Here is a 19,705-nt window from a genome sequence, read left to right as displayed (position 1 = left end):
CAGGAGTGGCTGCAAATCAATTTGGAGCTCTTCCTACTTGATTCAGATTGTGAAACAAAGTGAGCACCGTACCGGTCAGTGAATAATTTCCAACGGTTGGTTTGAAAATCATACAATACCATTTGCAATATAGACATGTGTTGGACATTAATAGTGAATTTCTGTTGCCTTTGCATCATAAAATATTCTGTTCATGATGTGCAACCACATTTTATGGTTTTTATTGTTCTCTTAAATAAGCTACATGGGAAGCAAGTCTATGGATAATGTTCTGTGGTATATTTTGTTTCTCTTGCATCCGATCTATTTCGTTAAGCACTGCAAGCAGGTTCAAAATAGCAAATAAAATTTCATATTGCACATGCACCTGGTTTACCATTTCAACAAATTACTTTTGTCAGTTATTTCAGATATTTACTGAAAAGCTTATTTCTTGACTTCTCATTGACCTAATCATGTATTTGCCATTCTCATTTTTTTTTCCTTTTGATGTGCAGCTACATGGTAGACAACGTGACTAATACGTTGCTCAATACTTTGGGTTCACCCAAATAGTGAACGTGAGGTTTAATATTTAAAATACTCCATATCTGACAATGCAATGTGCGCTTCAGAGCATTTGAGCATGTGCAGTGTTAAGTGCTGATGTCATTTTTTGATATGGATAAGAGACGCTGAGTCACAATTTGAATTTGGAGAAATGTAATTATTGTTTTGCATTACGTATGACCATTACCTTGGAATTTCAAGGACAAATCTTGATGTTGGTCAATTTATCTTAATTCTCATGTTTTTATTAAAGTAAGGCATTCTATTTCATCATGATTCGAATTATTTTCTAGTTGGTTGAAGTTCCTATTGAAACATTATCGTTTCATGAGAGTCCATGATTTTAACTAGATATATCAGTGCATAATTTATGCAAGGTAACTGGAGGACAATTGCCATTTATGTATTTGTAAGTTAATTGTTAATTATGCACAGTGTGTACGTTTTCAGATATCTAAACTAAACTTGTATATTTACAGGATTCTGTATGAAGAATGGATTGTTCAAAACTTACGGAATGGTGAGAAGTGAAGTCAGAAGGCTATTTTGTTAAATGCGAGAATCATCTGGATTGGATTTGCCGAAGAAATTATGTTCATTGAAGAATGTGGCCTACTATGGATTCAATTAAAAGATTACTGTCTACAAAATCAACACTAGTCTGCAGGAATAAGTGAAGCTGAAAAAAGAACTGCTATTTCATGACATAAATTATCTTGAAGTTCAGAACCGAATTGAGATATTGTGAATCATGTACATCGTGATCAGGAAGCAACCATTTCTCTCCATGTAGCACTACTGTACAACTCCAAACCCTCTGAATCATCCAACAGCACTAAATGAATGTGGATTATTATGAGACATTGACTTTGAACAAAATGGTGGTTTTTGAAGCGATGGTTCCTCATTGAGCCAGAAGATCTCCTTGATTACTTCGTACAGTGGGCAAGCACTGTACCATATGGTCACGTTTCAGAGGCCATGATGACATGAAATCCGAGGATATCATCTGACTTTTGATATCTTTAGGGTGTCACAAGCAGAAACGTGAAAATGAATGGAGGAAAGGAGAATGATGGTGAGAAAGATGGTGGGAGCTCAGCAGTCCAAGTTCCAATAGGATGGCAGCGGCAAGTTAACCAGAATGGAGTGCTATACATGAGGTACACATTGTTCTTTTTTTATGTCATGTGCTAATCTCTGGGCATGGCAGTGGAAGAGAGAAAAACTTCAATTAGTTTGTGGTCAAATATGGAATTAATTTAAAACAAGTAATTTATTCATAATTGTTTATAGAATTTAATTTTCCACTTTTTCAGTCTTCTAATTGGAGATGAATGCTAACTATGTATTTGTAATAAACTAGTTAGCTAGTATAGTGTGATCGCTACAGAGGTCAATAGTATATTTATTTTTAACAAAAATGGCTTTTTCGGATGAATGAAATAAAGTAGTTGGTTTTACAAATGTTTTAAAGAAAACAAGGCTGTTCTGTTGTAAATGAATCTTGGGATTTAACAGTTAATTATACAATTTAGCGCAACGTCAAATTTGGTCTGTTATTTATGTGGGGTTGTGTGGACTTTAAACCTACAAAGTTGGATTGTTCCTTGAATAATAAATAGAAAAAATAGACATTGTATGTTCCCAGTTCTTTTTGGAATTGGATAGTGGAATCAATATGAAAGTTATGTTGATGTTTAAGGTATGAAGGTATCAGCCTAATTTATACACCTAAAGTTTCCAGCTGATCTATTTGAGGTGATCTGTCAAGAGTAGTGACTGTTGGCACTTTTCGAGTGAAACAGATACAGATTTTGTGTTGAATGTATCTTGTATAAATTCCAAAGATTAGAATGATAAATGTAGACCATATATTATTCAATGGATCATTAAGAACATCTGAGTGCATTCCATTTAACAGTTCTTTGTAAATCTGCAGTTTCCATTTTGAGTTGTTTTGAAGGGAAGGAATTATTTAAAAAAGAAAAGTCTTAAACATGGAATACTATGTTAATTTGACACTTTTTCATGTGATGTGCAACTGGCAGATTTTGCCGGTCAAACTCACCAATTTACATGTAATGCATGTTGTCGCCTCAATTCCTTCTCGTGGTCTTGTGATGAAAGGATAAAGCTTTTAACAGGCTTTTACATTACTAATGGCAATTGATTGCAGACACTGAGTTACACCTCCTTCAGTAGAGTTCTGTAGTGAATGTTGTTGCTGCTGTTACAGTCGCATGGTTTTATTGTACATTGTAATATTTTAAAAGTATTTTCTACTTTTGGAGAGGGGTGAGTGCAAGGCTGGGGTGGAGACACAAGGAACTGCAGATGCTGGACTCTTGAGCAAAACAATGTACAGGACCCAAACTAGTGAATGGGTTAAAAAGAGCGCAACACAGGTGATCACGGTTTCACATCACTCGGACTGGAGAAGGAGGAATGAATTGAAGATTAGGAAGGAGTTGTGGAAGTTGCAAATTACAAAAGGATAAAATAGGTCGCTTTCACCACGTTTCAATAATGTGGGTCGAATTGCCAGGTGATATTTTGGGTTGAGAAAGCTCGAAGTTGCAGAGTAAAGGTAGGGAGTGATGTGAATCAAGATGTAAAATTTCATTGTAAAGCATGGAGCTGGGTGCAGATGCAAAAATGCCGGGCAGGAAATTACAAGCTGCTTCATGAAGTCTGTTTCACAGAGCCATCACACAACGGAACTACCTGACTCCTCGGATTAATTCTTGCTTGTATTTATGCAATCTCCTGAAGGAAAACAAAAAACGAATTCTAAACAATATCTGTGAATACCTCTTCTGAACTGAAAGTTTTGAAGAAAATGGTAATCATGCAATACCCATGATCCCAGATAGAGCTTTCGCTCCGCATCAGGGCCCATGTAAATGTTTTTTTTTAACTGTGACATCAAGCCACATTTTGCTTGAGCTGGCAATTTATTTTGTGTTGACAATGCTTTGTGTAAATAAAATAACTCTGACCTCGAACCAAATTGTGTGCCTACACAGCTTGTATACCTTGTGCCTGCTAACCTGTTGTTCAAATAGTTTGTTCACACAGACTATTTTATTTCCTTCATATTTTAAATACTTCAATTATATGAAAAAAATAGCTTCAATTTTTCTAAAGTCAATAGTCTTGGCTCTTGCAGCCAAGAGATGGCTAAGGGATTTATAATTAGCAGTCATTCTTTTGTCCTCAAAACTCTTAACTCAAACTCAAAACTCTGAAACTAATTTCTCTCCAAATTGGTTTCTGGACTGGTTAACTAACAGAATGAAATGAGAACGTCCATACTTAAACATCATGTTCAACTTCTGTTTTTTTATTTGGTGCAAATATCTTTTTGAATCTCTAACCCAACCAGCTACCTATCTTCCAGTGCATTTAATTCAAAATCCTTGTCCTCATTATTGAAACGTGGTGAAAGCGACCTATTTTATCCTTTTGTAATTTGCAACTTCCACAACTCCTTCCTAATCTTCAATTCATTCCTCCTTCTCCAGTCCGAGTGATGTGAAACCGTGATCACCTGTGTTGCGCTCTTTTTAACCCATTCACTAGTTTGTATTGCCTTGTGCCCCCTTTTTTCACCTTGTCAATGCTTTGTCCAACATCTCTAACCCTTTTTTTCCAGGTTCAACATTGTTACCTATTTCCCCCCTCCCCCCATTCGTAACAAGGACAGAATCCCCCTCGTTCTCACCTTCCACCCCATCAGCCAGCGTATCCAACAAATCATCCTCCAACATTTCCGTCACCTCCAACAGGACCCCACTATTGGCCACATCTTCCCATCCCCTCCCCTTTCTGCGTTCCACAGAGACCGTTCCTTCCGTAACTCCCTGGTCCACTCGTCCCTTCCTACCCAAACCACCCCATCCCCAGGCACTTTCCCCTGCAACCGCAGGAGATGCAACACCTGTCCCTTTACCTCCCCCCTCAACTCCATCCAAGGACCCAAACAGTCTTTCCAGATGAGACAGAGGTTCACCTGCACCTCCTCCAACCTCATCTATTGTATCCTCTGCTCTAGATGTCAACTTCTTTACATCGGTGAAACCAAACGCAGGCTCGGCGATCTTTTCGCTCAACACCTTCGCTCAGTACGCCTTAACCAACCTGATCTCCCGGTGGCTGAGCACTTCAACTCCCCCTCCCACTCCCAGTCTGACCTTTCAGTCATAGGCCTCCTCCAGTGTCATAGTGAGGCCCACCGGAAATTGAAGGAACAGCACCTCATATTTCCCTTGGCAGCTTGCAGCCCAGCGGTATGCACATTGACTTCTCCAACTTTAGATAGTTCCTCTGTCCCTCTCTTCCCCTCCCCCTTCCCAGTTCTCCCTCTTGCTTCCTGTCTCCACCTATATCCTTCCTTTGTCTCGCCCCCCTGACATCAGTCTGAAGAAGGGTCTCGACCCGAAACGTCACCCATTCCTTCTCTCCTGAGATGCTGCCTGACCTGCTGAGTTACTCCAGCATTTTGTGAATAAATACCTTCGATTTGTACCAGCATCTGCAGTTATTTTCCTACACTATCGTAAAGTGCATTGTTGATGAATAAAGTGGAACACAGTTTTCAGTAGGAAAATAGTTGAACCAAATTATCATTATTTGAGTGTTGGTATTCAATAATCCTGAATTGTCTCTGGGTTTTGGGATATTTATGTGCATATCTATAGAAATATATAAAATCTCTGCTTTTGCCCACGCAATAATATAGTTTCTGATGTACTTTGCATGGTGATGGTTATATTTCTAACAGAAGTTTTTTAAATAGGTTCTGTTATCTTGTGTCACCAACGGAATATGCATTGCTTCCAAAATTAGTGTTTTAGGGATTTTTGGTTTATATTTATGTCAAGTCTAAAGGAAGCTGGTTTCATTATTTGCAAGGTTTTTTTTCCCTGCTCTGTAGCATTAATTGTAAATGATTAGAGAGGTGTTAGAGTTATGCAAAGAAACTGTAATGGTGTTGTTCCAGCAGTGCTATAGTTCACTGGTAATTCTCTGAATGCATATCCTCAGATTTTTTCTGAATAATAGCGAAGTGCTTTCAAGACCTACAGTGCCCTCCATAATGTTTGGGACAAAGACTCATCATTTATTTATTTGCCTCTGTACTCCACAATTTGAGATTTGTAATAGAAAAAATCACATGTGTTTAAAGTGCACATTGTCAGATTTGTTGGATACGCTGGCTGATGGGGTGGAAGGTGAGAACGAGGGGTATTCTGTCCTTGTTACGAATTCTAAAAAAAATAAAGATAAGGATAATTGTCATCATTTGCAGTGTTTTTTTTAAACTGTTACTGTTAACTGGTCTGTTAACTGGTCTGCTGGGAGTAGCGCTGGTTGTGCAGTCTCACAGCAGTTGGAAGGAAGGACCTCCAATATCTCTCCTTCACACACTTGGGGTAAAGAAGTCACTGAAGGAGCTACTCAGTGCAGTGACAGTGACCTGCATGGGGTGGGGGTTGTTGTCCAGTAGCGATGTTATCTTTGCCATCATCCTCCTTTCTCCCACCGCCTGTACTGAGTCGAGGGGGCAACCCAGGACAGAGCTGGCCTTCCTGATCAGCTGATCAATCTCTTCCCCTCCGCTGCTGAGATGCTGCTGCTCCAGCAGACCACTCCATAGAAAATGGCTGATGCCACCACAGTGTTATAGAAATGTATGCTCACTATGCTTTACTAGGAAGTTTGAACAAACTGTGCTACAGGACTTTGCAGATGTCGCTGAGCAGCTTGCATCACAATTTCTTCTCCCAATTGTTCAAAAGGCATGTGAATGTTCCTGTCTTTTTGTCTGCCAACACAGAATGTGTTGACCGCTATACCTGAGAGTCAAATAAGAAGAGTGCATATCCCATCACAGTTCTCAATGTTAGAGACATAGATTTTTAGAGCAAGGTAAAAGGCTCTTCAGACCATTGTTGAGTATAGAAGCAAAGAGGTCCTTCTGCAGTTGTACAGGGCCCTAGTCAGACCTTACCTGGAGTACTGTGTGCAGTTTTGGTCTCCAAATTTGAGGAAGGACATTCTTGCTATTGAGGGTGTGCAGCGTAGGTTCACTAGGTTAATTCCCGGAATGGCGGGACTATCGTATGTTGAAAAACTGGAGCGACTGGGCTTGTAGACACTGGGATTTAGAAGGATGAGAGGCGATCTTATTGAAACATATACGATTATTAAGGGATTAGACACGCTAGAGGCAGGAAACATGTTCCCGATGTTAGGGGAGTCCAGAACCAGGGGCCACAGTTTAAGAATAAGGGGCAGGCCATTTAGAACGGAGATGAGGAAAACCTTTTTCACTCAGAGAGTTGTAAATCTGTGGAATTCTCTGCCTCAGAAGGTAGTGGAGGCCAATTCTCTGGATGCTTTCAAGGGAGAGTTAGATAGAGCTCTTATTGATAGCGGAGTCAGGGGGTATGGGGAGAGGGCAGGAACATGGTACTGATTGTGGATGATGAGCCATGATCACATTGAATGGCGGTGCTGGCTCGAAGGGCCGAATGGCCTACTCCTGCACCTATTGTCTCGCACTGGCCATCAAGTCCCTATCTATGGTCATTAAATTTTCTAGCACTCTGCTGCGTTGTTTCAATTACTTACCTACATATTTCTTAAGTTATGATAGCAACTGCTTCCTCTATCCTCCAACTGCCTCCACTAACTGGTATGTGTTATTCAAATTTCGCCTTCACTCTGGATGGAAAATTGTTTCTCAAATCTCTCCTAAGCCTCCTACTCAAAACCTTAAATCAGGACTTTTTTGTGACTGTACGCACAGATAAGGCATATTGGCAGCTCTTAAAGTTAAAATAAAGTTTATGAATTAAACAGCAAGCCCCTAAACAGCTTATGCGGCTTCTCAGATAATGATCCACCGGAGGCTTCAACAACGAGGAATTCTATGCGTACTGGCACCTTTTGCCCACAAAACAAAAAACACTGCCTTAAACTTTGCCCATTTCATTGATGATCACCAACTTCGAACTGCATACAGGCTGTCAGAAGTGTGTGCAGAGAAATTCCTTTGGCAATCAAAACGGCAAATAAATTAAACAAAATGATTGGAGGAAGAATGATAGGGTTTCAAATTAATCTGACTTTATATGTTGCGATCCCAATCTCTATTTCCCAGGTCTCTTCCTCGACAATTAATTGGCAGCAAGGAAGTTGTCAATTAATAAAGCAGGTTTATTTATTACTGAATTCTGCTGTAGTGTACATTGGTGCCTATATTTGGATAAGCTGATGTGTGAAATGTGTGCTCAATTCTGAAGTGCTGCTACAGATCCAAGGTTGACATAAACATGTCACCTAACAGTGTATCTTTCCAAACCTCTGATTTTTAATATTAAACTTTACTTTGTGCAGTAATATAGGGGTGAGTGCAGTCACTGTTTATGACTATTCTGAATACAACAGGACCTTTTGTTAGAATAAAATTCTGTTGACTGCCAACTGACAAATTGCTTCGAAGGATAATGTAATACGCGTACAGTAGATGTGTTGCCAAGATAACTATTGAAAGCATTATTGGATCACTAAGTTGTGCTCATTACTTCATAAGAATATGCAAAAACATAATTTTTCTTCTATGTCAGCAATTTTATGAACCAACTCTATTTTCATTCATTCTTAAACAAATAACTTTTGTACTATTTATTAACAGGCTTAAACTGCAAAGCAAGATATTTTGGTTATTTGGTCATCAATTCACTTTGCTTTCATCTTTAAAAATGAAAACATATATTTATAGCACTTTTCATTTCTTTCACCCAAATTTCTGCGGAGCCTGTTAATTTTTTGACGTGTGGGTACCATTTGCCATGTTGGCAAAAAGATTCCATAAGCTGTGGAGAGATGAAAGACCATTTCAACTTCTGTGGTGCTGCTAGAAGAATGGACTTGTATTTATTCAGAGGCACGGGGAGCTCCATCCTTTTCTCCAGCCCCAACTTTTTGAATAGTGATGTACGATCTTTTTGACTACCTGTGTAGATGGAATGTTATTTATAATTCAACTGAAAAGTTGCACCAGCAGCATTAAAACAGTTTGTCTAACCTCTACCATATCAGCTGAGTTACGTCCTGAAAGGGCTAACCGAAAGGACCGTATTACTTTTAAGCCCAGCTAAATGCAGAGATTTTGTTTGCAAATAAGCATGGCAATTATTCTTCAATTTAAATATTTTGTTCTGAATCACTATGAATTTGCAAGTTTGATTTTAAACCCAAATTCATAACCTTGACAAAGTCATCTGAAGCAACTCTGATAATTAAGACTTTAAGCATTCTTTGTAAATTCAAATTGTAGCAGTCATTATGTTCAGCTTCAACAATAAATATTGATTTTCGGGGCCTGAAATTGATAAATCGCCAACTGTCGTGATGTGGCTGTAAGCCATTGATCTAATGTGCATTTAAGAGTTTGATTTGGCAGAATGCCAAAACCATTCTGAACTTATGGTTTGAATAGGTAATGACCGTTCAACCCTTCAATCCTGCAATCCTGCTGCACTATTTAATGAGATCACAGAGGATTTGACTGTAATCTCCACTATGTATTCTTGTTTACCCATGGTAACCATTCAATCCTTGATTTCGGATTTTCAGAAGGTCTTTGATAAAGTGCGACAGGTGAGGGTGCTAAACATGAGAGCCCATGGTATTAGAGAGAAGATATGAGCTTGGACAGAAGATTGGCTGAATGGCAGAACGCAAAAAGTGGGAATTTTTCTGGTTGGCTATCAGTGACTAGTAGTGTTCCGCAGGGGGTCGTTATTATGTCCGTTATTTTTCATGTTTATATTAATAATCTGGATGATGGAATTGATGGCTTTATGGTCAAGTTTGCGAATGATACACAGAGAGGTAGAGTGGCAAGCAGTAGAGAAGAGTCTGCAGAAGGACTTGGGTGAGTTGGGAGCATGGACAAAGAAGTGGCAGGTAGAATGGAGCATAACAAAGTGTTTGGTCATGCATTTTGTAGTTGGAGTAAAGGTGTAGATTGTTTTATAATGGGGAGAAGATTTAGAAATCAGAGGTGCAAATGGATTTGGAGTGCTGGTGCAGGATTCCCAAAATATTAATTTGCAGGTTGAATCGATTGTAAAGAAGGCAAATTGATTCATTTCGAGCGGACTAGAATATAAAAGCAAGGAAATGAAACTGAGGCTTTAGAGGGCACTTTTCGGACCACATTTGGATTATTGTGAGCAGTTTTGGGCACCATATCTGAGGAGGCGATGTGCTGACGGTAGAGAGGGTGTAGAGGAGGGTTACGAGAGTTATCCCAGGGATAATTGGTTTAACGTATGATGAGCATTTGATGTCTCTGGGCCTGCACTTGCTGGGGTCTCGTCTTCAACAAAAGGACATTATAAAGGAAATGAGAAGGAATTTATTTCACCAGATGGTGGTAAATCTGTGCAATTCATTGCCGCATATTGCTGTGGAAGCCGTCTATGGGTGTTTTTAAAGCAGAAATTGACAGGTTCTTAATTAGTAAGGATGTCAACGGTTATGGGGAGAAGACGGAAGAATGGGGTTGAGAGGGAACAAGATCAGCCATGATTGAATGGTGGAGTAGACTGGCCTAATTCTGTTCCAGTGACTTATGAACTTGATATTAAGAATCTACCTAAAGCTGCCTAAAAAAGTCAGCATCTGCTTCCACTATCCTTTGAGAAAAGATTTGCTGATAGAGAAAAAAATCACCTTCCCCTTGCCTATCAAGGTAGAGCACCCTTTATTGTTAAACAGGGATCCCTCCGTCTCCACCCGATCAAAACTTCTCGGGTTCCTGTGTGTTTTGGTCAAGTCCTATCTTTTAAACTCCTAGCTGGAAACCTAGTTTGGCTATCCTTTCCTCATAAGACTGCCCACCCATTTCAGCTTTCAGTCTAGCCTATTTTAAAGGCAAGCAATTTTCCCACAGGAGCGTATTTAACAATGCAAAGACTTGTAAACAAATACAGAAATAGAATCATCTTGAATTTTGCAGTGACAGAAAATAAGGGTGAATATTCACACTGGCACTGCCAACCTGCTTGATCTGAAAGCAAAGAGGGAATTTAGGTCGTTTTTGTTAATGTTACTTTATCATGTTATTTGATTCAATATCCTGTGCAGTTCTTTTTCAAGTGATGTATACTGTTTAACCATGTTTGAACTTTTATTTTTTCAATATGTTCTGTGGTTTTGTTTCCTCAAAACTTAAATTAATGTAGAATTTTATGATGCATATCTGACCCCAATCTATATCTCACTAACTACAATGTTTTCTCTGATTTAATTCTCACTGCTTTGTAGCTTAAAGGCCCTAGCTTAAAGGCCTTCAGTACTTTCATCCACTTTGACTCTGTAACCTCCTCTTACTCTCACTTTTGCAACTTCAAACTGTTTTGTGGGCCAGGTTGGTTAAAATAGATTAGCATCAAACGTTCTCAGTGGTAACTTGTATATGTGCAGAACTTCACGATGTTTTTGTTTTTCCTTTTTTCTTTAGTCCAAGTGGCTCAGTATTGGCTTGCATCGAGCAAGTTAAAACATATCTACTTACTGATGGAACTTGCAAATGTGGCTTGGAGTGTCCTCTCATTCTTTCAAAGGTAACAGGAAATTGAGTTGTTTCTCATTTTTGATAACTAATCAAATGCATTCCTTTACACTATGACAAATAGAAAAACAAGGACAAATTATTTGCGCCGTACAAAATGCAAATATTACACATTAAGCATCAACACATCATAACTACATGGACTCCAGTTAACTACATTAAGAGATCGCATCAGGTGCTGCTTCAGTTTGGAGAAAGCAATACAAAGCTGGTTGACCATGTGCCATTTATAAAGAATTGAGAGACTAACAGTGAAAGGGAAGGATGAGTAAAATAGTGTGCCACGAAGCTTTTCAAATTAATAAAAGGATAATGGCGATGAGGAATAAATGATATAGAATGCTTTACTGAGTTGAATGTAGTGAGAAAGAGGGGGGAGTGAGAAAGATTAACATTGTTTTCAATGTAGGTTAATTGACTGGGTATATGTAAAAATTGTCCCTAGTGTGTGTAGGATAGTGTTAGTGTGCGGGGATCACTGGGCGGTGCGGACTTGGTGGGCCGAAAAGGCCTGTTTCCGCGCTGTATCTGAAATATGAAAATATAATATGAAATGCCTGCTCGAGAAAGTCAATAAGATACATGGTCACAATTATAAAATATTGAGACAACTCTACAGTAACAAGTAGAGGAAAGCTCAGGACTGACCAAAATGATGTTTGTTTGTAATTATAGAGAGAGCTTGGCAGGTTAGGGCAAATAGTTATTGGAGACTAAGACTTTTAATGCTGCCCAGTGGAGGGAGAAATGATCAAAAAGACACTTCGTATTAGGAGCTTTACAAGGACCTCTTTAGATGAAGGTTCCAGAGAGAATCTTCAGTACAAAATAGTCTACTTCCTCATAGCTCAGTTTACTCGGCAATTAATCTAATGTCAACTTTATAATACTGAGGATCTCTCTGAATTGAGATGTCCAGGCTTAAATTTTAAATGCATGTAGATTTGACTTTCTTTCCTTTTTAGACAGCAAATCATTGTGCTTTGAATATTATTTTAATGGTATGTGGAAGTCTTTTGTTGCACAGTGGTCCAAATGTCAATCAGCTTCATTAAAGTTTCCATTGCATTATTCAATGGAAGAGCAACCAACATTACTTCATTTTAAAAATAGGTTAACTGATTATTCACCTCATCACTCATTCATTCTGATAGTGTACAAATTGGCAAGTTTGTTTTCTTTCATCAGATCTGTGATTCAGTTCATTCACCATGAAGTGCTTTAATAATGTGAAGGTGCGAAATCGATGGCCTTTTTAACTCTGGAATAATTAATGCTTGAGATGCTTTTCCTTAGTATTTGTAACTTTGCTTTAAATCTTGGTACTTGTTTCTTAGAATAGCAGGACTGCAGCAGTTCCAGAAAGCACCTCTTCACTAGCTGCTTAAAGGAAATAGAGGTGCTCAAGTGGTGTAATCCATATCCAAATGGCTTTTTAAAAGCAGCAGAATTTGATTTACTCATTGTCTGTTTCGTGAATCATGTTCCTCTTGGAATTATTACGAAGATACTTGAAAAATATTTTCGCCAAGCAAAACTGATAGTATTCATGAGACTAAAGACAGATGCATCCATATTGTACATGAAAACAAACAGTGCTAACTTTTATACTGCTTTTTTGTTATAATTTGCAAGGAAATTGAACAGAAGGATAAATTTTAGGTTATATAATACAAAAATGTCTTGTTAGATTTTTTCTTTATTAATCTCCATCTACAAATGACATTACAAGCAAAGTCTTGTTCCCTTTGATCTTGTTCTGTTTGGAACAATTGATCTGCATTTTGTTTTACAGAAGCACCCACAATCCACTTTTGCATAATTCCACTTGGATTAATTAATATGCAGCCTAAGAAAGTCAACATGAGTCCCGGCTATGCACCCGGACGTTAATTGGAAAAGGGACCAAGGGAGATGATCTGTTTCTCTCGCAACAGGCACTGTCTGACTGATAGGGAGAAGGCAGGAGAATGGGGTTGAGAGGGAAAAATAGATCAGACATGATTGAATGGCAGAGCAGACGCAACAGGCGAGTGCTCCTATGTCTCTTATAAAGCATTTCCTGTTTCATTATAAGAAATCCTGAAATTATGTTACCTTTGGCAGACATACAGAAGTTACCAACTGTTGGGTGTAAGTTTTATATTTTATCACTCGCGACATATAACATCTGGGATGTTATTTGAGAAATATTTTTAAAATAGCTGTCTCATTTTACACATCTTCAGCAGATTGGCCAAAGATGTGCTTAGTGGTTTCGAAATATCATGGTTATATAAAATGCTGGTCCCCAAAGTAATTTACTTTCCCCTGAGAGTATCACTACATCCAGAATTAATGTTGGGATGGTGAATTAGTAACACAAGCATTATCTTGATTTAAGGTATTCACTTTTGACCCTGGAGCAACTGTCAAACAAAGAACAGCAGAGGATGTCAAGGCCGATGAAGATTTGACAAAACTTTGCATTCATAAACGAAAAATCATTGCTGTCGCTACACTACATAAAAGTATCGAGACACCACATCCTTCCTTGCTTTTAACAAGCCCAGGTGGTGGAACAAGTAAGTTTTTTTTAAATCCAGTAACATTCAATCTGTTTAAGACTGTGTGGATTGTGATTTACATTAAGTAAAAGTTGCATTGTCTCTCAACTTTTGCACTCTTCTGTATTTATTATCGGTGTTTGACAGTGATATTTTAGTTTGCTTTCTATTAACAGTAGAGTATACCTATGATTTTCTTGGAACAGCGTAGAAGCTATAATATATAATATTGACAAGATCCTTTTAATTGATAAACATTAATAGTTGATAAACAAAATTTGCAATGTTTTAAACTGGTGTTTAAATGGAGTGAGTGTATGAAAGAAAGCAGCAACTGGTGTTGCAATATAATTCAATGCAGTTAATGGGAATAAAAAAATACTGTTTTGTCTCATGAACTGGGTAAGGGAGTCTTTATTAAATCAAGTAACTGCTGGCATTGCAGGAAAATTAGTGAATGACAATTGGGGTACAATAGCTCAGTGGTAAAGTTAATGGATTAGCAACCAGAGCAGGAGCATTCATCTGGAGACATACATTTGATTCCCATCACAACACGGGGCAATTTAAATTCAAATAAATAAATATCATTAAAATGGAAATCTTCTGGTAACCATAACATTTTGTGACTGCTGTTGTCATAATAAGATGGCACAGTGTTACATGGACATAGATACATAGACAATAGGTGCAGGAGTAGGCCATTCGGCCCTTCGAGCCATTCAATGTGATCATGCTAATCATCCACAATCAGTACCCTGTTCCTGCCTTTTCCCCATACCCCTTGATTCTGCTAGTCTTAAGAGCTCTATCTAACACTCTTTCGAATGCATCCAATGAATCTGCCTCCACTGCCTACCCCCTATTCTCAAACTGTGGCCCCTGGTTCTGGACTTCCCCAACATCGGGGACATGTTTCCTGCATCCAGCGTGTCCAATCCCTTAATAATTTTACATGTTTCTATAATATCCCCTCTCATCCTTCTAAATTCCAGTGAATACAAGCCCAGTCGCTCCAATCTTTCATCATGACAGTTCCGCCATCCCGGGAATTAACCTCGTGAACCTCCGCTGCACTCCCTCAATAGCAAGAATGTCCTTCCTCAAATTAGGAGACCAAAACTGCACACAATACTAGAGGTGTGGTCTCACCAGGGCCCTGTACAACTGCAGAAGGACCTCTTTGCTCCTATACTCAACTCCTCTCGTTACGAAGGTCAAAATGCCATTAGATTTCTTCACTGCCTGTTGTACCTGTATGCTTACTTTCAGTAACTGATGTACTAGGACACCCAGGTCTCGTTGTACTTTTCCTTTTCCTAACCTGACACCATCCAGATAATGCTGCTTCTGCGTCAGATCCAGTGACCCAAGTTCAGTCTTGGTTTCTAGCTCTGCCTGAGTGAAATTCACACATTTCCCTTGTGACTGTTAGTTTCCTCCAAGTACTCTATCTTTCTAACACATCCCAACGATTGTTAGATTAAATAGCGACTTTAAATTGTCTGATTGCAGGTGAGTGGTGGAATCTGGTGGTAGATGGGAATGGGAGGAGAATAAAATAGGGTTAGTGAGAATGGGTGCTTGATAGTTAATGTGAACGTGTTGGCCGAAGGGCCTGTCCCCGACTGAATGTCTCTACATTTCTATGATTGTACTTAAGATTGTACTGAAGAAAGTTTTTTGAGTTACTTCTCTCCTGCTGAAGAAAGCTCTGGCATTAGAAATTTTAGAGGATTTTTTTAAATATGTGGGAATATGTGAACAGATAAATGAAACAACTCTCCATGTATTTTTTTTTTTTTTGATTTGCTATGCATTTCCAGTTGCTTCTGTTTTTACTTCAGTTTTTTAATTTCAGTCAAGCTCTGTTTAAGTACAAGAAGGTGCTTTGAGAACTTTGACTCTTTTGTTCAAGTTTTATAGTTTAATTGCAAAGTTACCATGCATGAATGTTAAATTTTAATTTAACTTTCGACACCAGCGGCATCAAATTATAATAATGTCTTGTTTAAAACTTTGTTTTTGAGGTACAGGTAACATTGGTGATTCAGGTGTTATCTCCCATTTATTATAGTTGCTCATGAAGCATTCATTACAAATAAACAACAATGTTATTAATTGGATTAATATTACTGAGAGAATCTGGCATATTATTTCTCTGAAGGACATGTACGAACCATTATGGTTTTTTAGAACAATCCAGCAGCCTTTGTGCTCATTGTCTGAGTAACCCAGAGGTTACTGAATTTTCATTATTTTGCCATTTGCCCCTCTGGCACTTGAACTTGTGGCCTTCAGGATAATCACTAAGCTATTGTACCTAAATTGACTGATGGGGAGGGGTTTATGACAGCACACAGCAGCTGGTAATGCACAATGCATTCTGTGGAGTTGGCGATAGATATATGGAAATATATACCTTTATGTTGTCTGGATAAAGAGGCTTTATTGAAACAAGTGTCTGATTTTACAGCAGGTAAAATTGAAGAGTGTGCTTTTTTAAAAATGTTATCGTCTTTATTTCTGTATTTTTATAATTATTTTATGTGACCTTATGTAATAAACCACAGATTTGAATAGAATACACAGAGAAATTGCCAGAAGTGCAAATTTGGTATAAGACTGTCTTAACATTATTATTAACTTTCCTTACTAACACACAATTTTTCAATAACCATTTTAACCAATGTATTTTTTTGTGAATGCATTTCAAATATTGATTGGCCCATTCCAGTTACTTCAGCAGAACTAGGTATGGTGTATTTTCCTTTTCTGATGTTCTCATCTCCATTCATGAAAAAGTAACACACATTTGTGAGAGTTCACAGAAGGAAGTGGCAATGGTCTTCGAGTTTCTCACAACTATCCAGTAAACAAAGTCCTCTCATGTCACGAATTGCAATTGTTAATAGGATGTTCAGTCATGAGGCCTTCACAGCCACACACTCAGGTCTTTGCCTGCTGTTCGTATGCCCATGATCCAACCAAAATTGCCAACCAGCAGTCATTCGTGAGAATCTGGCTGGTTTTCTTGCCATCTTCCAATTTCTGAATTTTCTCCACCAAACCTTCCAGTCTTTGAATCACCAACCCCTCCTCCCCACCAAAACCTCAGTGCGCCCAAATTTATTTCAGATTTCGGTTATTTTTAACTGGGTCACAGTGGAGTAAAGTAAGGATTGAAATGGTATGAGCAATGAGATGAAAATAGACTTCTTAATAGATTGATCAGTCTTGTACTTTATTCATAATGAATTTTTTTTTAGGTGGCGCTCCTATGGTACAATCTCGGGCTGCAACTCCAAGAGCAACGAGGAATAAGTCACAAGAAGTAATAACAAATTCTTCAGTGCCAGACTACAAGAACGCATTTCTGCCTAAATTGATGGGGGGTCCAAATGCTGCATCACGGCTTTATCAACAGGACCTATGTGGAAGCCCCCAACAAGAACTTCATGTCTATTCCAGGCAAAGGTTGGGTAGCAATGATCAAGGACAGAAGTCTCCATATCGTGGAAGTCATGGTGGTCTTTCTAGCCCAGCATCATCGGGATCACAGATCTATGGAGATGGTTCTATATCTCCCAGGACTGATACAATGGGAAGTCCTGACGTGTTTACAAGAAGTAATCCAGGCTTTCATGCTGGGCCAAACTCCAGCCCAATTCACATAAATAGAATACCCCATTCCCCACCCACAGTTCTGATGCAGAATTCTTCATCCCACCCATCCTGTGCTATGGCTGGTAGGACTTCTATACCTCTTTCACCAACAATGACAACAAAAAGTCCAGTAATGAAAAAAACATCTTGTAATTATTCATCGAATATGGATATGCCACGAATTATGTTTCACAAACCTCCCCAAGGACCCCCAACATCGTGTGCTCTCCAGAAAAAGCCATTGCCCTCAGAAAAAGATCCATTAGGTATCCTTGATCCTATACCAAGTAAACCTAATCCAGTACTTATGAATACATCTAATTTCCAGGCCACCATGCACTCTCAGGTACCTATGATGAATGTAAACATGCCTCCTGCTGTTGTCCCTCTGCCAAGCAATCTACCATTGCCAACTGTTAAACCCGGCCCAGTAAATCATGGAACTCATGTTCCACGGGTTCAACATTCAACTTCCACATCTGTGTCTCCTGCTCCAGTTACCTCTCCAGTACATATGATTGGACCTGTAATGGGAAGAATTGAGGCGTCACCACAAAGGTCTCGGTCGTCATCCACATCTTCTGATCACGGAAGCTTAATGATGCCACCTGCAGGTCCTCAGTCTGGCTGCAGTGGAATAAAGGTTCCTCCAAGGTCGCCAAGGTCATCTATGGGTTCTCCACGGCCATCTATGCCATCCAGTCCATCTACTAAGCCTGATGGGCATCATCAATACAAAGATATTTCTAATCAGCTGTTGGTTGGAATGAACAACGTTTTGAATCCTCAAAATAATCCTCTGTTTCCATCCGTATCTGTTGGAAATGTTCAACAACAAAAGGGTCAGCCAGGTTTGCTCGGAATGCCCTTAAATCAAATTTTGAACCAGCATAATGCTGCCTCATTTCCAGCAAGCAGTTTACTTTCAGCAGCAGCCAAAGCACAGCTAGCTAATCAAAACAAACTGTCTGGTAGTAACAGTAGTGGTGGTGTTGGCAGTGGTGGCAATAGTGAAGGACACAGCACTTTAAATACCATGTTTCCACCAACTACAAACATGCTGCTTTCAGTGAATGAAGGTCAAAGTGGCCGTGCAGCACTGAGAGACAAATTAATGGCACAGCAAAAGGATCCTTTAAGAAAGCGGAAGCAAGCTACCCCTACAGTATTGAGTATGCTGAAACAGTCTCAGATGAGCAGCTCAGGAGTTCCAAAGTCTGTGATTGACTCTTTAAGGAAACAAGGACAGAATTCATCTGTGACTATGAATAACACCATGTCTCAGTTACTTCAGTCAATGAGTTCACAGAGTTCTCAAATCAGTGGCAATAGCAGTGCTAGTTGTGGTAGTTCCACTACAGGTATTTCTTGTTCATCCAACCAACATAACTTTTCAAATACTAGTTTGAACCCTGGTTCCATTCATAACCTATCAGCTCAAAATCTAACAAGAGGGGAAGGTATTTCTTGCCAGAATACAAATAGTAGTTTAATCCACAGTTGTCAGGGCCTAAACAATCAATTTGTTGGGTTAGTTGGACAGCCCCATGATGGTGGCAATTGTGGGCTGCTTCACCAATCAGGAATGACTTTGGGAAATAGTTTGCATTCCAACCATCATTCAAGAATTGCAGCCTCTTCAGTAATGGTACCAAACAGTAGTGGCATTTGTAGCCAAACCAATGCTGACACAGGTATGGTTTTACACTAATCCATTGATTTATTTTTTTTACGTTATTTTCAAATTTTGTCTCTAGTTTCAACTGTGTATATAATTTGCCACTCGTGTTTTTCATTTGTGGCACAAGGATTGTACAGATTTCTCTATCATCTGATTTCCTTAAATTTGTCAATTTTGTAAATTGCAAAAGGTTTACAGATACTTTATCCTAGTATGGTGTCAATTCACTGATACTAATGTTTTGACCAGGAAGTGATTTCTGTGTGATTTTACATGGTTTTTCTTCAGGATTGTAAGTTCAAAACCCTAATGTTGCTGATCCTTTCAATATTTGATTAATTTTATTTTATTTTCATTATGCTCATTCAGTTTCACTTATGTGATTATGTGCTTGGTATATAATAAGTAAAAAACAGCCAATTTTTTGCCAATGTGTTTGAAGCCTCAAAGTGACCATTTCCTCGCGAATATGAATTTGAGTTTATTATAAATTGAAAATATAAAATTGCATTTCAGTTGAGCCATTAATGTAAGATATTCTTGTTTTAATTTAGAATTGAATTTATCCACTTTTAATCACATACCATTTGAAACCAGAGTCCTACAACA

At 38.7% G+C, this 19,705-nt stretch overlaps 1 protein-coding gene across 5 annotated transcripts in view; it reads left to right on the top strand.

Annotated features, from left to right (window-relative positions):
* Positions 1-19,705, top strand: part of mbd5 (methyl-CpG binding domain protein 5) — a 172,522-nt gene that overhangs the window by 85,565 nt on the left and 67,252 nt on the right. For all 5 annotated transcript variants that reach the window (XM_078403366.1, XM_078403364.1, XM_078403361.1 and 2 more), the window contains exons 2-5: positions 1,029-1,712; positions 11,093-11,195; positions 13,587-13,767; positions 17,019-19,109. In XM_078403366.1, coding sequence (XP_078259492.1) covers positions 1,603-1,712; positions 11,093-11,195; positions 13,587-13,767; positions 17,019-19,109 — 2,485 coding nt within the window. In that variant the 5' untranslated portion in view covers positions 1,029-1,602. The remainder of the gene's footprint in view (positions 1-1,028; positions 1,713-11,092; positions 11,196-13,586; positions 13,768-17,018; positions 19,110-19,705) is intronic.

Source organism: Rhinoraja longicauda, chromosome 8, assembly GCF_053455715.1.
Source record: "Rhinoraja longicauda isolate Sanriku21f chromosome 8, sRhiLon1.1, whole genome shotgun sequence".
NCBI lineage: Eukaryota > Metazoa > Chordata > Chondrichthyes > Rajiformes > Arhynchobatidae > Rhinoraja > Rhinoraja longicauda.
This window is presented reverse-complemented; position numbering and strand designations above follow the sequence as displayed.